At 40.7% G+C, this 16,040-nt stretch overlaps 4 protein-coding genes and 9 non-coding genes across 13 annotated transcripts in view; 10 read left to right on the forward strand and 3 right to left on the reverse strand.

The window, feature by feature from the left end:
- The first annotated feature begins 1,267 nt into the window (after window positions 1-1,267).
- Window positions 1,268-1,459, forward strand: LOC130660983 (U2 spliceosomal RNA). Its single transcript, XR_008988179.1, has one exon. It is a non-coding gene; the product is annotated as a U2 spliceosomal RNA (small nuclear RNA).
- Window positions 1,460-1,644: 185 nt separating this feature from the next.
- On the forward strand, window positions 1,645-1,809 carry LOC130659935 (U1 spliceosomal RNA). The gene has a single exon (XR_008987138.1). It is a non-coding gene; the product is annotated as a U1 spliceosomal RNA (small nuclear RNA).
- Window positions 1,810-2,137: 328 nt separating this feature from the next.
- On the reverse strand, window positions 2,138-2,256 carry LOC130661669 (5S ribosomal RNA). Its single transcript, XR_008988847.1, has one exon. It is a non-coding gene; the product is annotated as a 5S ribosomal RNA (ribosomal RNA).
- A 477-nt stretch (window positions 2,257-2,733) lies between these two features.
- On the forward strand, window positions 2,734-3,525 carry LOC130656745 (histone H2B, gonadal-like). The gene has a single exon (XM_057459657.1). The coding sequence runs from the start codon at window positions 3,119-3,121 to the stop codon at window positions 3,521-3,523; it is 405 nt and encodes a 134-aa protein (XP_057315640.1). The 5' UTR covers window positions 2,734-3,118; the 3' UTR covers window positions 3,524-3,525.
- Window positions 3,526-7,119: 3,594 nt separating this feature from the next.
- On the forward strand, window positions 7,120-7,311 carry LOC130660984 (U2 spliceosomal RNA). The gene has a single exon (XR_008988180.1). It is a non-coding gene; the product is annotated as a U2 spliceosomal RNA (small nuclear RNA).
- Window positions 7,312-7,496: 185 nt separating this feature from the next.
- LOC130659936 (U1 spliceosomal RNA) lies at window positions 7,497-7,661 on the forward strand. Its single transcript, XR_008987139.1, has one exon. It is a non-coding gene; the product is annotated as a U1 spliceosomal RNA (small nuclear RNA).
- A 328-nt stretch (window positions 7,662-7,989) lies between these two features.
- On the reverse strand, window positions 7,990-8,108 carry LOC130661670 (5S ribosomal RNA). The gene has a single exon (XR_008988848.1). It is a non-coding gene; the product is annotated as a 5S ribosomal RNA (ribosomal RNA).
- A 477-nt stretch (window positions 8,109-8,585) lies between these two features.
- On the forward strand, window positions 8,586-9,377 carry LOC130656746 (histone H2B, gonadal-like). The gene has a single exon (XM_057459658.1). It carries the CDS (start codon window positions 8,971-8,973, stop codon window positions 9,373-9,375), a length of 405 nt encoding a protein of 134 aa, XP_057315641.1. The 5' UTR covers window positions 8,586-8,970; the 3' UTR covers window positions 9,376-9,377.
- A 3,283-nt stretch (window positions 9,378-12,660) lies between these two features.
- Window positions 12,661-16,040, forward strand: part of LOC130656728 (histone H1-delta-like) — a 76,166-nt gene continuing 72,786 nt past the window's right edge. Inside the window, exon 1 of the mRNA XM_057459642.1 lies at window positions 12,661-13,672. The gene's annotated coding sequence lies outside the window, so the exon portion shown is untranslated. The remainder of the gene's footprint in view (window positions 13,673-16,040) is intronic.
- On the forward strand, window positions 12,972-13,163 carry LOC130660986 (U2 spliceosomal RNA). The gene has a single exon (XR_008988181.1). It is a non-coding gene; the product is annotated as a U2 spliceosomal RNA (small nuclear RNA).
- Window positions 13,349-13,513, forward strand: LOC130659937 (U1 spliceosomal RNA). Its single transcript, XR_008987141.1, has one exon. It is a non-coding gene; the product is annotated as a U1 spliceosomal RNA (small nuclear RNA).
- On the reverse strand, window positions 13,842-13,960 carry LOC130661672 (5S ribosomal RNA). The gene has a single exon (XR_008988849.1). It is a non-coding gene; the product is annotated as a 5S ribosomal RNA (ribosomal RNA).
- On the forward strand, window positions 14,437-15,229 carry LOC130656744 (histone H2B, gonadal-like). Its single transcript, XM_057459656.1, has one exon. The coding sequence runs from the start codon at window positions 14,823-14,825 to the stop codon at window positions 15,225-15,227; it is 405 nt and encodes a 134-aa protein (XP_057315639.1). The 5' UTR covers window positions 14,437-14,822; the 3' UTR covers window positions 15,228-15,229.

The following is a 16,040-nucleotide window of genomic DNA, read 5'->3' on the forward strand; positions in this document are numbered from 1 at the left end:
TTTACCTGACCTAGCTTGAATGATCCAGAAGCACCAGTGCCTTTAGTTTGAATCAAATCGCCTGATGTTACTCCTCGTTTAAGAGCCATTTTCAGATGATGATCTGAGTTTTCAGCAACTTTGTAATTTGCATGAATATATTTTGTAATAGCTTGGCGAGATGAACCACCGCGTTCCTTTAGGGTAGCGATAGCAGCCTTGATCATGTCCACATATTTAGGGTGATCAGCTGTCTTCTTTGCAGCAGGTTTCTTCTTGGGTGCGATTTTCTTTGGAGAAGCTGCTTCACTCATTTTTAATGTTTTCTTACAACAATCCAACGATAAACGATGCTTGTTATCACAGTAGAAGTATACTAAACATTACCGTGTAAATGAGATATAATTTAAGACGGTGCGAAGTATGCGGACGTAAAAGTACCACTCCCGGGAATTGATTTGGCGCGAAAACAGAAATGTGTGTTTCTGTACATCGTATAATGTCCGTTTTGGGTGCCGCGACTATGCGAAAGCATGTTAATTTTTATTTGTAGTACGACGCAATAGTCTGCAAGAGAAGCTGCTGGAGTTTGAGGTCTTCAGCATTACATCTAGTCTGTTAATTTGGGCTTCTTCCGCGCTCGTGTTAGGATTTTCATAAAGCGTTCTTTGGTTTGCGTTGCGTATGTCGGCCTACATCATCGACACGGCCTGTTTCCGGCTATTAGGAGCAATTCATATATTGGGCACTGCGTTTCGACTTTTTTATTAGACCACAGTAAAAAAATTCACTCACAGAAGTCCCTTTCTTTCATGGCTACAAACACGAAGAATTCTGTCGTAAGTAAAACGAATGCGCAAGCCAAAATGACGATGGGGCGAAGTCATAAGCATGGCCCTGTGGCCCAATGGATAAGGCATCTGACTACGAATCAGGGGATTCCAGGTTCGACTCCTGGCAGGGTCGCACTGTCGCATTTCGGCTGCATGGTCTACTGTGTAACGCGCGCGCACGTTCTGGCGTAATGCGTTGATAAACGGAATGTACGCAGACATATTGGAAAGTAATATCACGCACTTAGTATCGTCGCCTTTGTTAGCATTCATGTAAGTTACCATCCACTCGCTACAGTCGCTCTCCATCCTACGGCTAAATCAACAGCCGTGATTTTTACTATGTCGCCGTCCATCCGTACGCGGTGACAGTTGTAAGCTTTACAGTAACGTGACATGCTCCACAAGCAGTTACGGTGTGTGGACGATGCCTATCATGGCAACGCTTGTTCTTTATCGCTTCTCGGCCTAATGGCTAAGATCAAGTGTAGTATCTGTTCTTATCAGTTTAATATCTGGTAGGCCATTCTCTGAATGGTCAGTATATTAATCTGATTTTTGGCCTTGGGTCATGGAGGTGGATTCATTCACGCCGTGACCACGGGTTGCCTTGGTGTTGCACTATTACCGATGGCGGCCCACATAAGCAATAAAAGAATAATAGCAGTCCTCTTTCCGACGGCACTCTGCATAGTCTACGGCGGGAACAAAACGCGTACACTGGGGGAGAATACAGCCTATGCCCCGCGACACGGCAGTTTATAACACACTCAAGCCACAAGCATTAACAAACTTTGAAGGGTACCCTCATGCTACGGTGCAGTTCCAACTCATACTTACCTGACGGGGAAGTAAAGACTGATCAATGAGGGTTTTCTTCCAGAGTGAGGCTCTTGCATTGCACTACGCTTGGGCTGACCTCTGCGATTACTGCAAACGTCAGTAACTCGACCGTACAATTTCTGGTAGTGGGGGCCTGCGTCCGCGCTCGCCCCCTCCTTAAGTCAAAATGAATGAGCTTAGAAAAGTTGCGCGGCCAAATGTCGGTGGTGACTTAAACGCTAAGGTAAAACCTCGCTTGGCTGTTACGAAACGTGATTGCGATATAAGTCCTCGGAAGGCGGCGGAATTTTATTTTATTTGCCATTCCGTCAGGGTTATTGGATGATCGGCAATAGATCGAGTTTGTATGCATTTGAAAGCTCTTTTTTCTCGTACTATCACCTGAAAATGTCGTAGGAAAATGTCATAGGAAACACTTTCAACAACCGCCACGTTCCTTAATTGTTATAACAAGAAATATATCACAGCAAATGAAAATGAAAAGCCTACGACACCGGGAGTTCCCAGGCGGTCCCCCATCCAAGTACTATCCCGGCCCGACGATGCTTAACTTCCGTGATCAGACGAGAACGGGTGTGTTCATCGTGGTATGGCCGTAGACATTAGTAGGTGCAAATACGTGCAATTTATTTTGACGTTGTGATCAAATTTTTTTATTTAATTTCTTTGAGTTACTTAGGACAAGGCGTATGCATGGATTATCTATTAGACTTTAAGGTTATAGTTTTGTGAAAAAAACAATGTTTTTTTAAAGATGTGTGGCTATAAAAATAGCCGTTGTTTTCTGAGTGTAGCGGTTTACTTCTTCTGTCCTTTGTCGTTCTTCTTTGGGAGTAAGACAGCTTGAATGTTTGGCAAAACACCACCAGCTGCAATGGTTACACCGCTCAAAAGTTTGTTTAATTCTTCATCATTACGAACAGCCAATTGTAAATGTCTTGGAATAATCCTAGCTTTTTTGTTGTCTCTTGCTGCGTTACCAGCCAACTCCAATATCTCAGCAGATAAATATTCCAAGACGGCTGCTAAGTAAACTGGTGCTCCAGATCCAATTCGGTTAGCATAGTGCCCTCTACGAAGGAATCTATGCACTCTACCGACTGGAAATTGAAGTCCAGCTCTTGAGGATCTTGTCTTGGCTTTAGCCTTAGCTTTTCCACCTTTTCCACGTCCAGACATAACTGCGATTTGATTTGTAAGTTAATACAAAAACGTACGAATATTTAACGTAAGTGTTAACGAAATAAACTTTACTCGTTTTTTCATCATAAAAATAGGATCGAAATCATGTTTTTTTAACCAATCATAATTAAGTATTAAACAAAAGATTTTTTTTTTAACCAATTAAATTGCGTATCGGCGTTTTCGGATCGAATTCGATCCGATTTTTTTACTTATAAACAAAAAGTTTTGACTTGCAGTTTAATGCTTATTTACAAGTTAAGTAGCAAAAATTTTTAACCATGTCTGACGCAGCAGCTAAAGGAGGAAAACAGGCACCTAAAGTAGCCAAGAAAGGTGAAAAAAGAGCCGGCAAAAAAGGAGGAAAGATTGGTGGAACTGGTGAAAAGAAACGCAAGAGAAAGAGAAAGGAAAGTTATGCTATTTACATCTACAATGTTTTGAAACAAGTTCACCCAGATGTCGGAGTTTCAAGCAAAGCTATGAGCATCATGAACTCATTTGTCAACGACATCTTTGAGCGCATTGCTTCCGAAGCTTCGCGTTTGGCTCTTCAAAACAAAAAGTCGACCATCTCTTCTCGTGAAATTCAAACCGCAGTACGTCTTCTCTTGCCTGGAGAACTTGCAAAACACGCAGTCAGTGAAGGAACAAAAGCCGTCACAAAATACACAAGCAGCAAGTAAACCAACGTCTACCAAACACAAACGGTCTTTTTTAAGACCACACATCTTTAAAAAAACATTTACTTGGCGTCACTACAAGTTAACCGAAGTTAATAAAACTTCTAAATAATGTGCTTAAGAACACTAGCCTACATTTAAAATACTTCCCCATGTGTGTGTGGATTAGCTTCACTTTTCATACGTATTATTAGCTGTACTTGCAGAAAAGACAAGTACATTGATCCATGTTATTGCTTACATTTAACTTAACCCAGCTTTTCACGGAAACACTCCCAGGCAAATTAACCCTACAAAGTATTTCTAAATTTTTTTTGTGTCATATATGACATAGTATCGTATAGCAATAAATGTAACTGTGACAAGACTTTACACATTGTGTAATTTGGAAGCGTGCACAAAGTAATGTTTTAAAAGATTTGTGGCTATAAAAATAGCCGTTTTTGTTGAGCAATGACAACGCTTAACCTCCGAATCCGTAAAGAGTTCTTCCTTGACGTTTTAAGGCATAAACAACATCCATAGCGGTAACGGTCTTGCGTTTAGCGTGCTCTGTGTAGGTTACAGCATCACGAATAACATTCTCTAAGAAAACCTTCAGTACACCTCTGGTTTCCTCATAGATAAGGCCAGAGATACGTTTGACACCACCTCGTCGAGCAAGACGCCGAATAGCAGGTTTTGTGATTCCCTGAATGTTATCACGAAGAATTTTTCGGTGACGTTTAGCACCTCCTTTTCCCAATCCTTTACCTCCTTTTCCGCGTCCAGACATATTGATATAGTTGCGTACAGAACGAGTACAAAAACAACGTTTGAGTTAACAGAATTCAGACAGCTTTAAAAAGAGGCCATAAAATTACCTACTGCTCGTGGAAACACCCTAATTAACCAATAGAGTTGCGTCATTACAAAATGTTCCGAACATTTTGTACATTTTTTTAAGTAAAACTGTAGTTTTTTTAAAAATTCGTGGTCTTAATGTTTCAGTAAGGCAATAAATTTGGCATCGTTGGAATTCGCCAAACCTTCTGCTACTTACTAAAAAAAAAAAAAGTCAAAAGCTTTTGTGTATCAGAAGATACAGCCGTTTTCCCGTAGCCAAAAAACACAGATTTTATAAAAATGTTAAAGTAATGAGCGTAATGTCATTATGCAGCCAATCAGAAATTACTTTCTTAGCACCAATCAAATGGTTTGTTTTGAACCTTAGCTGTCAATCAATATGAGAAATAAAACTTTGGCGCGATAGTGCATTTTAGACCGTCTTGTGTATCCGTACTACATCGACTTCTTAAAATATGGCTCGTACAAAGCAAACTGCACGTAAATCTACTGGAGGAAAGGCTCCACGAAAACAACTCGCCACTAAAGCTGCGAGGAAAAGCGCACCAGCTACTGGAGGAGTGAAAAAACCACATCGTTACAGACCTGGTACAGTTGCTCTCAGAGAAATCAGAAGATACCAGAAGTCAACCGAGCTCTTGATCCGCAAGTTGCCTTTCCAGCGTCTTGTGCGAGAAATTGCTCAGGACTTCAAAACAGATCTGCGATTCCAGAGCACAGCCGTTATGGCTCTGCAAGAGGCTTCTGAAGCGTACCTTGTTGGCTTGTTCGAGGATACTAACTTGTGTGCCATTCACGCAAAACGAGTTACAATCATGCCTAAAGACATCCAGTTGGCAAGAAGAATTCGTGGGGAACGTGCCTAAGCATCTTACCAAACAAAAAACGGCTATTTTTATAGCCACACATCCATAAAAAATATTACGGCTAGCTTTTTATATCAAACTTTGTCCTGCTTTCTGTTTAAATTTTATGCTACATAAAAATTTTATGCTACATAAAGTTTGACAATGTTAAAAATATGAAGGGCAAGAAAAGTAAAAGCAAGAAAATAAGAAATTTAAAAACGAAAATACTTAAACTTAGGGAATCTAATCTTAAATTTACTCTTTTTTAACTGTTTAAGTGACTTAAACAAGTTTAACTTTGTACCAAGATAATGTTTTTTTGTAAATGTGTGGCTATAAAAATAGCCGTTTGTTAATGTAATAGCCAGATACACACAAATTATTTTTTTGCGGTCTTCTTTGCTGCCTTTTTGGGAGTCTTTTTGACCTTCTTTGCTGCAGGTTTTTTAGCAACAGGCTTCTTTGTGGGTTTCTTAGCTGCTGGTTTCTTAGCCGAGGCTTTCTTTGTGGCAGGCTTCTTTGCTGCTTTCTTTGGCGTGCTCTTCTTTGCTGGCTTCTTTTTTGGTGTACTTTTCTTTGCAGTAGGCTTCTTTGCCGTTGGCTTTTTTGCTGCGGCCTTTTTCTTAGGTTTTTCTTTTTTTACCTGACCTAGCTTGAATGATCCAGAAGCACCAGTGCCTTTAGTTTGAATCAAATCGCCTGATGTTACTCCTCGTTTAAGAGCCATTTTCAGATGATGATCTGAGTTTTCAGCAACTTTGTAATTTGCATGAATATATTTTGTAATAGCTTGGCGAGATGAACCACCGCGTTCCTTTAGGGTAGCGATAGCAGCCTTGATCATGTCCACATATTTAGGGTGATCAGCTGTCTTCTTTGCAGCAGGTTTCTTCTTGGGTGCGATTTTCTTTGGAGAAGCTGCTTCACTCATTTTTAATGTTTTCTTACAACAATCCAACGATAAACGATGCTTGTTATCACAGTAGAAGTATACTAAACATTACCGTGTAAATGAGATATAATTTAAGACGGTGCGAAGTATGCGGACGTAAAAGTACCACTCCCGGGAATTGATTTGGCGCGAAAACAGAAATGTGTGTTTCTGTACATCGTATAATGTCCGTTTTGGGTGCCGCGACTATGCGAAAGCATGTTAATTTTTATTTGTAGTACGACGCAATAGTCTGCAAGAGAAGCTGCTGGAGTTTGAGGTCTTCAGCATTACATCTAGTCTGTTAATTTGGGCTTCTTCCGCGCTCGTGTTAGGATTTTCATAAAGCGTTCTTTGGTTTGCGTTGCGTATGTCGGCCTACATCATCGACACGGCCTGTTTCCGGCTATTAGGAGCAATTCATATATTGGGCACTGCGTTTCGACTTTTTTATTAGACCACAGTAAAAAAATTCACTCACAGAAGTCCCTTTCTTTCATGGCTACAAACACGAAGAATTCTGTCGTAAGTAAAACGAATGCGCAAGCCAAAATGACGATGGGGCGAAGTCATAAGCATGGCCCTGTGGCCCAATGGATAAGGCATCTGACTACGAATCAGGGGATTCCAGGTTCGACTCCTGGCAGGGTCGCACTGTCGCATTTCGGCTGCATGGTCTACTGTGTAACGCGCGCGCACGTTCTGGCGTAATGCGTTGATAAACGGAATGTACGCAGACATATTGGAAAGTAATATCACGCACTTAGTATCGTCGCCTTTGTTAGCATTCATGTAAGTTACCATCCACTCGCTACAGTCGCTCTCCATCCTACGGCTAAATCAACAGCCGTGATTTTTACTATGTCGCCGTCCATCCGTACGCGGTGACAGTTGTAAGCTTTACAGTAACGTGACATGCTCCACAAGCAGTTACGGTGTGTGGACGATGCCTATCATGGCAACGCTTGTTCTTTATCGCTTCTCGGCCTAATGGCTAAGATCAAGTGTAGTATCTGTTCTTATCAGTTTAATATCTGGTAGGCCATTCTCTGAATGGTCAGTATATTAATCTGATTTTTGGCCTTGGGTCATGGAGGTGGATTCATTCACGCCGTGACCACGGGTTGCCTTGGTGTTGCACTATTACCGATGGCGGCCCACATAAGCAATAAAAGAATAATAGCAGTCCTCTTTCCGACGGCACTCTGCATAGTCTACGGCGGGAACAAAACGCGTACACTGGGGGAGAATACAGCCTATGCCCCGCGACACGGCAGTTTATAACACACTCAAGCCACAAGCATTAACAAACTTTGAAGGGTACCCTCATGCTACGGTGCAGTTCCAACTCATACTTACCTGACGGGGAAGTAAAGACTGATCAATGAGGGTTTTCTTCCAGAGTGAGGCTCTTGCATTGCACTACGCTTGGGCTGACCTCTGCGATTACTGCAAACGTCAGTAACTCGACCGTACAATTTCTGGTAGTGGGGGCCTGCGTCCGCGCTCGCCCCCTCCTTAAGTCAAAATGAATGAGCTTAGAAAAGTTGCGCGGCCAAATGTCGGTGGTGACTTAAACGCTAAGGTAAAACCTCGCTTGGCTGTTACGAAACGTGATTGCGATATAAGTCCTCGGAAGGCGGCGGAATTTTATTTTATTTGCCATTCCGTCAGGGTTATTGGATGATCGGCAATAGATCGAGTTTGTATGCATTTGAAAGCTCTTTTTTCTCGTACTATCACCTGAAAATGTCGTAGGAAAATGTCATAGGAAACACTTTCAACAACCGCCACGTTCCTTAATTGTTATAACAAGAAATATATCACAGCAAATGAAAATGAAAAGCCTACGACACCGGGAGTTCCCAGGCGGTCCCCCATCCAAGTACTATCCCGGCCCGACGATGCTTAACTTCCGTGATCAGACGAGAACGGGTGTGTTCATCGTGGTATGGCCGTAGACATTAGTAGGTGCAAATACGTGCAATTTATTTTGACGTTGTGATCAAATTTTTTTATTTAATTTCTTTGAGTTACTTAGGACAAGGCGTATGCATGGATTATCTATTAGACTTTAAGGTTATAGTTTTGTGAAAAAAACAATGTTTTTTTAAAGATGTGTGGCTATAAAAATAGCCGTTGTTTTCTGAGTGTAGCGGTTTACTTCTTCTGTCCTTTGTCGTTCTTCTTTGGGAGTAAGACAGCTTGAATGTTTGGCAAAACACCACCAGCTGCAATGGTTACACCGCTCAAAAGTTTGTTTAATTCTTCATCATTACGAACAGCCAATTGTAAATGTCTTGGAATAATCCTAGCTTTTTTGTTGTCTCTTGCTGCGTTACCAGCCAACTCCAATATCTCAGCAGATAAATATTCCAAGACGGCTGCTAAGTAAACTGGTGCTCCAGATCCAATTCGGTTAGCATAGTGCCCTCTACGAAGGAATCTATGCACTCTACCGACTGGAAATTGAAGTCCAGCTCTTGAGGATCTTGTCTTGGCTTTAGCCTTAGCTTTTCCACCTTTTCCACGTCCAGACATAACTGCGATTTGATTTGTAAGTTAATACAAAAACGTACGAATATTTAACGTAAGTGTTAACGAAATAAACTTTACTCGTTTTTTCATCATAAAAATAGGATCGAAATCATGTTTTTTTAACCAATCATAATTAAGTATTAAACAAAAGATTTTTTTTTTAACCAATTAAATTGCGTATCGGCGTTTTCGGATCGAATTCGATCCGATTTTTTTACTTATAAACAAAAAGTTTTGACTTGCAGTTTAATGCTTATTTACAAGTTAAGTAGCAAAAATTTTTAACCATGTCTGACGCAGCAGCTAAAGGAGGAAAACAGGCACCTAAAGTAGCCAAGAAAGGTGAAAAAAGAGCCGGCAAAAAAGGAGGAAAGATTGGTGGAACTGGTGAAAAGAAACGCAAGAGAAAGAGAAAGGAAAGTTATGCTATTTACATCTACAATGTTTTGAAACAAGTTCACCCAGATGTCGGAGTTTCAAGCAAAGCTATGAGCATCATGAACTCATTTGTCAACGACATCTTTGAGCGCATTGCTTCCGAAGCTTCGCGTTTGGCTCTTCAAAACAAAAAGTCGACCATCTCTTCTCGTGAAATTCAAACCGCAGTACGTCTTCTCTTGCCTGGAGAACTTGCAAAACACGCAGTCAGTGAAGGAACAAAAGCCGTCACAAAATACACAAGCAGCAAGTAAACCAACGTCTACCAAACACAAACGGTCTTTTTTAAGACCACACATCTTTAAAAAAACATTTACTTGGCGTCACTACAAGTTAACCGAAGTTAATAAAACTTCTAAATAATGTGCTTAAGAACACTAGCCTACATTTAAAATACTTCCCCATGTGTGTGTGGATTAGCTTCACTTTTCATACGTATTATTAGCTGTACTTGCAGAAAAGACAAGTACATTGATCCATGTTATTGCTTACATTTAACTTAACCCAGCTTTTCACGGAAACACTCCCAGGCAAATTAACCCTACAAAGTATTTCTAAATTTTTTTTGTGTCATATATGACATAGTATCGTATAGCAATAAATGTAACTGTGACAAGACTTTACACATTGTGTAATTTGGAAGCGTGCACAAAGTAATGTTTTAAAAGATTTGTGGCTATAAAAATAGCCGTTTTTGTTGAGCAATGACAACGCTTAACCTCCGAATCCGTAAAGAGTTCTTCCTTGACGTTTTAAGGCATAAACAACATCCATAGCGGTAACGGTCTTGCGTTTAGCGTGCTCTGTGTAGGTTACAGCATCACGAATAACATTCTCTAAGAAAACCTTCAGTACACCTCTGGTTTCCTCATAGATAAGGCCAGAGATACGTTTGACACCACCTCGTCGAGCAAGACGCCGAATAGCAGGTTTTGTGATTCCCTGAATGTTATCACGAAGAATTTTTCGGTGACGTTTAGCACCTCCTTTTCCCAATCCTTTACCTCCTTTTCCGCGTCCAGACATATTGATATAGTTGCGTACAGAACGAGTACAAAAACAACGTTTGAGTTAACAGAATTCAGACAGCTTTAAAAAGAGGCCATAAAATTACCTACTGCTCGTGGAAACACCCTAATTAACCAATAGAGTTGCGTCATTACAAAATGTTCCGAACATTTTGTACATTTTTTTAAGTAAAACTGTAGTTTTTTTAAAAATTCGTGGTCTTAATGTTTCAGTAAGGCAATAAATTTGGCATCGTTGGAATTCGCCAAACCTTCTGCTACTTACTAAAAAAAAAAAAAGTCAAAAGCTTTTGTGTATCAGAAGATACAGCCGTTTTCCCGTAGCCAAAAAACACAGATTTTATAAAAATGTTAAAGTAATGAGCGTAATGTCATTATGCAGCCAATCAGAAATTACTTTCTTAGCACCAATCAAATGGTTTGTTTTGAACCTTAGCTGTCAATCAATATGAGAAATAAAACTTTGGCGCGATAGTGCATTTTAGACCGTCTTGTGTATCCGTACTACATCGACTTCTTAAAATATGGCTCGTACAAAGCAAACTGCACGTAAATCTACTGGAGGAAAGGCTCCACGAAAACAACTCGCCACTAAAGCTGCGAGGAAAAGCGCACCAGCTACTGGAGGAGTGAAAAAACCACATCGTTACAGACCTGGTACAGTTGCTCTCAGAGAAATCAGAAGATACCAGAAGTCAACCGAGCTCTTGATCCGCAAGTTGCCTTTCCAGCGTCTTGTGCGAGAAATTGCTCAGGACTTCAAAACAGATCTGCGATTCCAGAGCACAGCCGTTATGGCTCTGCAAGAGGCTTCTGAAGCGTACCTTGTTGGCTTGTTCGAGGATACTAACTTGTGTGCCATTCACGCAAAACGAGTTACAATCATGCCTAAAGACATCCAGTTGGCAAGAAGAATTCGTGGGGAACGTGCCTAAGCATCTTACCAAACAAAAAACGGCTATTTTTATAGCCACACATCCATAAAAAATATTACGGCTAGCTTTTTATATCAAACTTTGTCCTGCTTTCTGTTTAAATTTTATGCTACATAAAAATTTTATGCTACATAAAGTTTGACAATGTTAAAAATATGAAGGGCAAGAAAAGTAAAAGCAAGAAAATAAGAAATTTAAAAACGAAAATACTTAAACTTAGGGAATCTAATCTTAAATTTACTCTTTTTTAACTGTTTAAGTGACTTAAACAAGTTTAACTTTGTACCAAGATAATGTTTTTTTGTAAATGTGTGGCTATAAAAATAGCCGTTTGTTAATGTAATAGCCAGATACACACAAATTATTTTTTTGCGGTCTTCTTTGCTGCCTTTTTGGGAGTCTTTTTGACCTTCTTTGCTGCAGGTTTTTTAGCAACAGGCTTCTTTGTGGGTTTCTTAGCTGCTGGTTTCTTAGCCGAGGCTTTCTTTGTGGCAGGCTTCTTTGCTGCTTTCTTTGGCGTGCTCTTCTTTGCTGGCTTCTTTTTTGGTGTACTTTTCTTTGCAGTAGGCTTCTTTGCCGTTGGCTTTTTTGCTGCGGCCTTTTTCTTAGGTTTTTCTTTTTTTACCTGACCTAGCTTGAATGATCCAGAAGCACCAGTGCCTTTAGTTTGAATCAAATCGCCTGATGTTACTCCTCGTTTAAGAGCCATTTTCAGATGATGATCTGAGTTTTCAGCAACTTTGTAATTTGCATGAATATATTTTGTAATAGCTTGGCGAGATGAACCACCGCGTTCCTTTAGGGTAGCGATAGCAGCCTTGATCATGTCCACATATTTAGGGTGATCAGCTGTCTTCTTTGCAGCAGGTTTCTTCTTGGGTGCGATTTTCTTTGGAGAAGCTGCTTCACTCATTTTTAATGTTTTCTTACAACAATCCAACGATAAACGATGCTTGTTATCACAGTAGAAGTATACTAAACATTACCGTGTAAATGAGATATAATTTAAGACGGTGCGAAGTATGCGGACGTAAAAGTACCACTCCCGGGAATTGATTTGGCGCGAAAACAGAAATGTGTGTTTCTGTACATCGTATAATGTCCGTTTTGGGTGCCGCGACTATGCGAAAGCATGTTAATTTTTATTTGTAGTACGACGCAATAGTCTGCAAGAGAAGCTGCTGGAGTTTGAGGTCTTCAGCATTACATCTAGTCTGTTAATTTGGGCTTCTTCCGCGCTCGTGTTAGGATTTTCATAAAGCGTTCTTTGGTTTGCGTTGCGTATGTCGGCCTACATCATCGACACGGCCTGTTTCCGGCTATTAGGAGCAATTCATATATTGGGCACTGCGTTTCGACTTTTTTATTAGACCACAGTAAAAAAATTCACTCACAGAAGTCCCTTTCTTTCATGGCTACAAACACGAAGAATTCTGTCGTAAGTAAAACGAATGCGCAAGCCAAAATGACGATGGGGCGAAGTCATAAGCATGGCCCTGTGGCCCAATGGATAAGGCATCTGACTACGAATCAGGGGATTCCAGGTTCGACTCCTGGCAGGGTCGCACTGTCGCATTTCGGCTGCATGGTCTACTGTGTAACGCGCGCGCACGTTCTGGCGTAATGCGTTGATAAACGGAATGTACGCAGACATATTGGAAAGTAATATCACGCACTTAGTATCGTCGCCTTTGTTAGCATTCATGTAAGTTACCATCCACTCGCTACAGTCGCTCTCCATCCTACGGCTAAATCAACAGCCGTGATTTTTACTATGTCGCCGTCCATCCGTACGCGGTGACAGTTGTAAGCTTTACAGTAACGTGACATGCTCCACAAGCAGTTACGGTGTGTGGACGATGCCTATCATGGCAACGCTTGTTCTTTATCGCTTCTCGGCCTAATGGCTAAGATCAAGTGTAGTATCTGTTCTTATCAGTTTAATATCTGGTAGGCCATTCTCTGAATGGTCAGTATATTAATCTGATTTTTGGCCTTGGGTCATGGAGGTGGATTCATTCACGCCGTGACCACGGGTTGCCTTGGTGTTGCACTATTACCGATGGCGGCCCACATAAGCAATAAAAGAATAATAGCAGTCCTCTTTCCGACGGCACTCTGCATAGTCTACGGCGGGAACAAAACGCGTACACTGGGGGAGAATACAGCCTATGCCCCGCGACACGGCAGTTTATAACACACTCAAGCCACAAGCATTAACAAACTTTGAAGGGTACCCTCATGCTACGGTGCAGTTCCAACTCATACTTACCTGACGGGGAAGTAAAGACTGATCAATGAGGGTTTTCTTCCAGAGTGAGGCTCTTGCATTGCACTACGCTTGGGCTGACCTCTGCGATTACTGCAAACGTCAGTAACTCGACCGTACAATTTCTGGTAGTGGGGGCCTGCGTCCGCGCTCGCCCCCTCCTTAAGTCAAAATGAATGAGCTTAGAAAAGTTGCGCGGCCAAATGTCGGTGGTGACTTAAACGCTAAGGTAAAACCTCGCTTGGCTGTTACGAAACGTGATTGCGATATAAGTCCTCGGAAGGCGGCGGAATTTTATTTTATTTGCCATTCCGTCAGGGTTATTGGATGATCGGCAATAGATCGAGTTTGTATGCATTTGAAAGCTCTTTTTTCTCGTACTATCACCTGAAAATGTCGTAGGAAAATGTCATAGGAAACACTTTCAACAACCGCCACGTTCCTTAATTGTTATAACAAGAAATATATCACAGCAAATGAAAATGAAAAGCCTACGACACCGGGAGTTCCCAGGCGGTCCCCCATCCAAGTACTATCCCGGCCCGACGATGCTTAACTTCCGTGATCAGACGAGAACGGGTGTGTTCATCGTGGTATGGCCGTAGACATTAGTAGGTGCAAATACGTGCAATTTATTTTGACGTTGTGATCAAATTTTTTTATTTAATTTCTTTGAGTTACTTAGGACAAGGCGTATGCATGGATTATCTATTAGACTTTAAGGTTATAGTTTTGTGAAAAAAACAATGTTTTTTTAAAGATGTGTGGCTATAAAAATAGCCGTTGTTTTCTGAGTGTAGCGGTTTACTTCTTCTGTCCTTTGTCGTTCTTCTTTGGGAGTAAGACAGCTTGAATGTTTGGCAAAACACCACCAGCTGCAATGGTTACACCGCTCAAAAGTTTGTTTAATTCTTCATCATTACGAACAGCCAATTGTAAATGTCTTGGAATAATCCTAGCTTTTTTGTTGTCTCTTGCTGCGTTACCAGCCAACTCCAATATCTCAGCAGATAAATATTCCAAGACGGCTGCTAAGTAAACTGGTGCTCCAGATCCAATTCGGTTAGCATAGTGCCCTCTACGAAGGAATCTATGCACTCTACCGACTGGAAATTGAAGTCCAGCTCTTGAGGATCTTGTCTTGGCTTTAGCCTTAGCTTTTCCACCTTTTCCACGTCCAGACATAACTGCGATTTGATTTGTAAGTTAATACAAAAACGTACGAATATTTAACGTAAGTGTTAACGAAATAAACTTTACTCGTTTTTTCATCATAAAAATAGGATCGAAATCATGTTTTTTTAACCAATCATAATTAAGTATTAAACAAAAGATTTTTTTTTTAACCAATTAAATTGCGTATCGGCGTTTTCGGATCGAATTCGATCCGATTTTTTTACTTATAAACAAAAAGTTTTGACTTGCAGTTTAATGCTTATTTACAAGTTAAGTAGCAAAAATTTTTAACCATGTCTGACGCAGCAGCTAAAGGAGGAAAACAGGCACCTAAAGTAGCCAAGAAAGGTGAAAAAAGAGCCGGCAAAAAAGGAGGAAAGATTGGTGGAACTGGTGAAAAGAAACGCAAGAGAAAGAGAAAGGAAAGTTATGCTATTTACATCTACAATGTTTTGAAACAAGTTCACCCAGATGTCGGAGTTTCAAGCAAAGCTATGAGCATCATGAACTCATTTGTCAACGACATCTTTGAGCGCATTGCTTCCGAAGCTTCGCGTTTGGCTCTTCAAAACAAAAAGTCGACCATCTCTTCTCGTGAAATTCAAACCGCAGTACGTCTTCTCTTGCCTGGAGAACTTGCAAAACACGCAGTCAGTGAAGGAACAAAAGCCGTCACAAAATACACAAGCAGCAAGTAAACCAACGTCTACCAAACACAAACGGTCTTTTTTAAGACCACACATCTTTAAAAAAACATTTACTTGGCGTCACTACAAGTTAACCGAAGTTAATAAAACTTCTAAATAATGTGCTTAAGAACACTAGCCTACATTTAAAATACTTCCCCATGTGTGTGTGGATTAGCTTCACTTTTCATACGTATTATTAGCTGTACTTGCAGAAAAGACAAGTACATTGATCCATGTTATTGCTTACATTTAACTTAACCCAGCTTTTCACGGAAACACTCCCAGGCAAATTAACCCTACAAAGTATTTCTAAATTTTTTTTGTGTCATATATGACATAGTATCGTATAGCAATAAATGTAACTGTGACAAGACTTTACACATTGTGTAATTTGGAAGCGTGCACAAAGTAATGTTTTAAAAGATTTGTGGCTATAAAAATAGCCGTTTTTGTTGAGCAATGACAACGCTTAACCTCCGAATCCGTAAAGAGTTCTTCCTTGACGTTTTAAGGCATAAACAACATCCATAGCGGTAACGGTCTTGCGTTTAGCGTGCTCTGTGTAGGTTACAGCATCACGAATAACATTCTCTAAGAAAACCTTCAGTACACCTCTGGTTTCCTCATAGATAAGGCCAGAGATACGTTTGACACCACCTCGTCGAGCAAGACGCCGAATAGCAGGTTTTGTGATTCCCTGAATGTTATCACGAAGAATTTTTCGGTGACGTTTAGCACCTCCTTTTCCCAATCCTTTACCTCCTTTTCCGCGTCCAGACATATTGATATAGTTGCGTACAGAACGAGTACAAAAACAACGTT

This window comes from Hydractinia symbiolongicarpus, chromosome 9 (genome assembly GCF_029227915.1).
Source record: "Hydractinia symbiolongicarpus strain clone_291-10 chromosome 9, HSymV2.1, whole genome shotgun sequence".
Classification (NCBI taxonomy): Eukaryota; Metazoa; Cnidaria; class Hydrozoa; order Anthoathecata; family Hydractiniidae; genus Hydractinia; species Hydractinia symbiolongicarpus.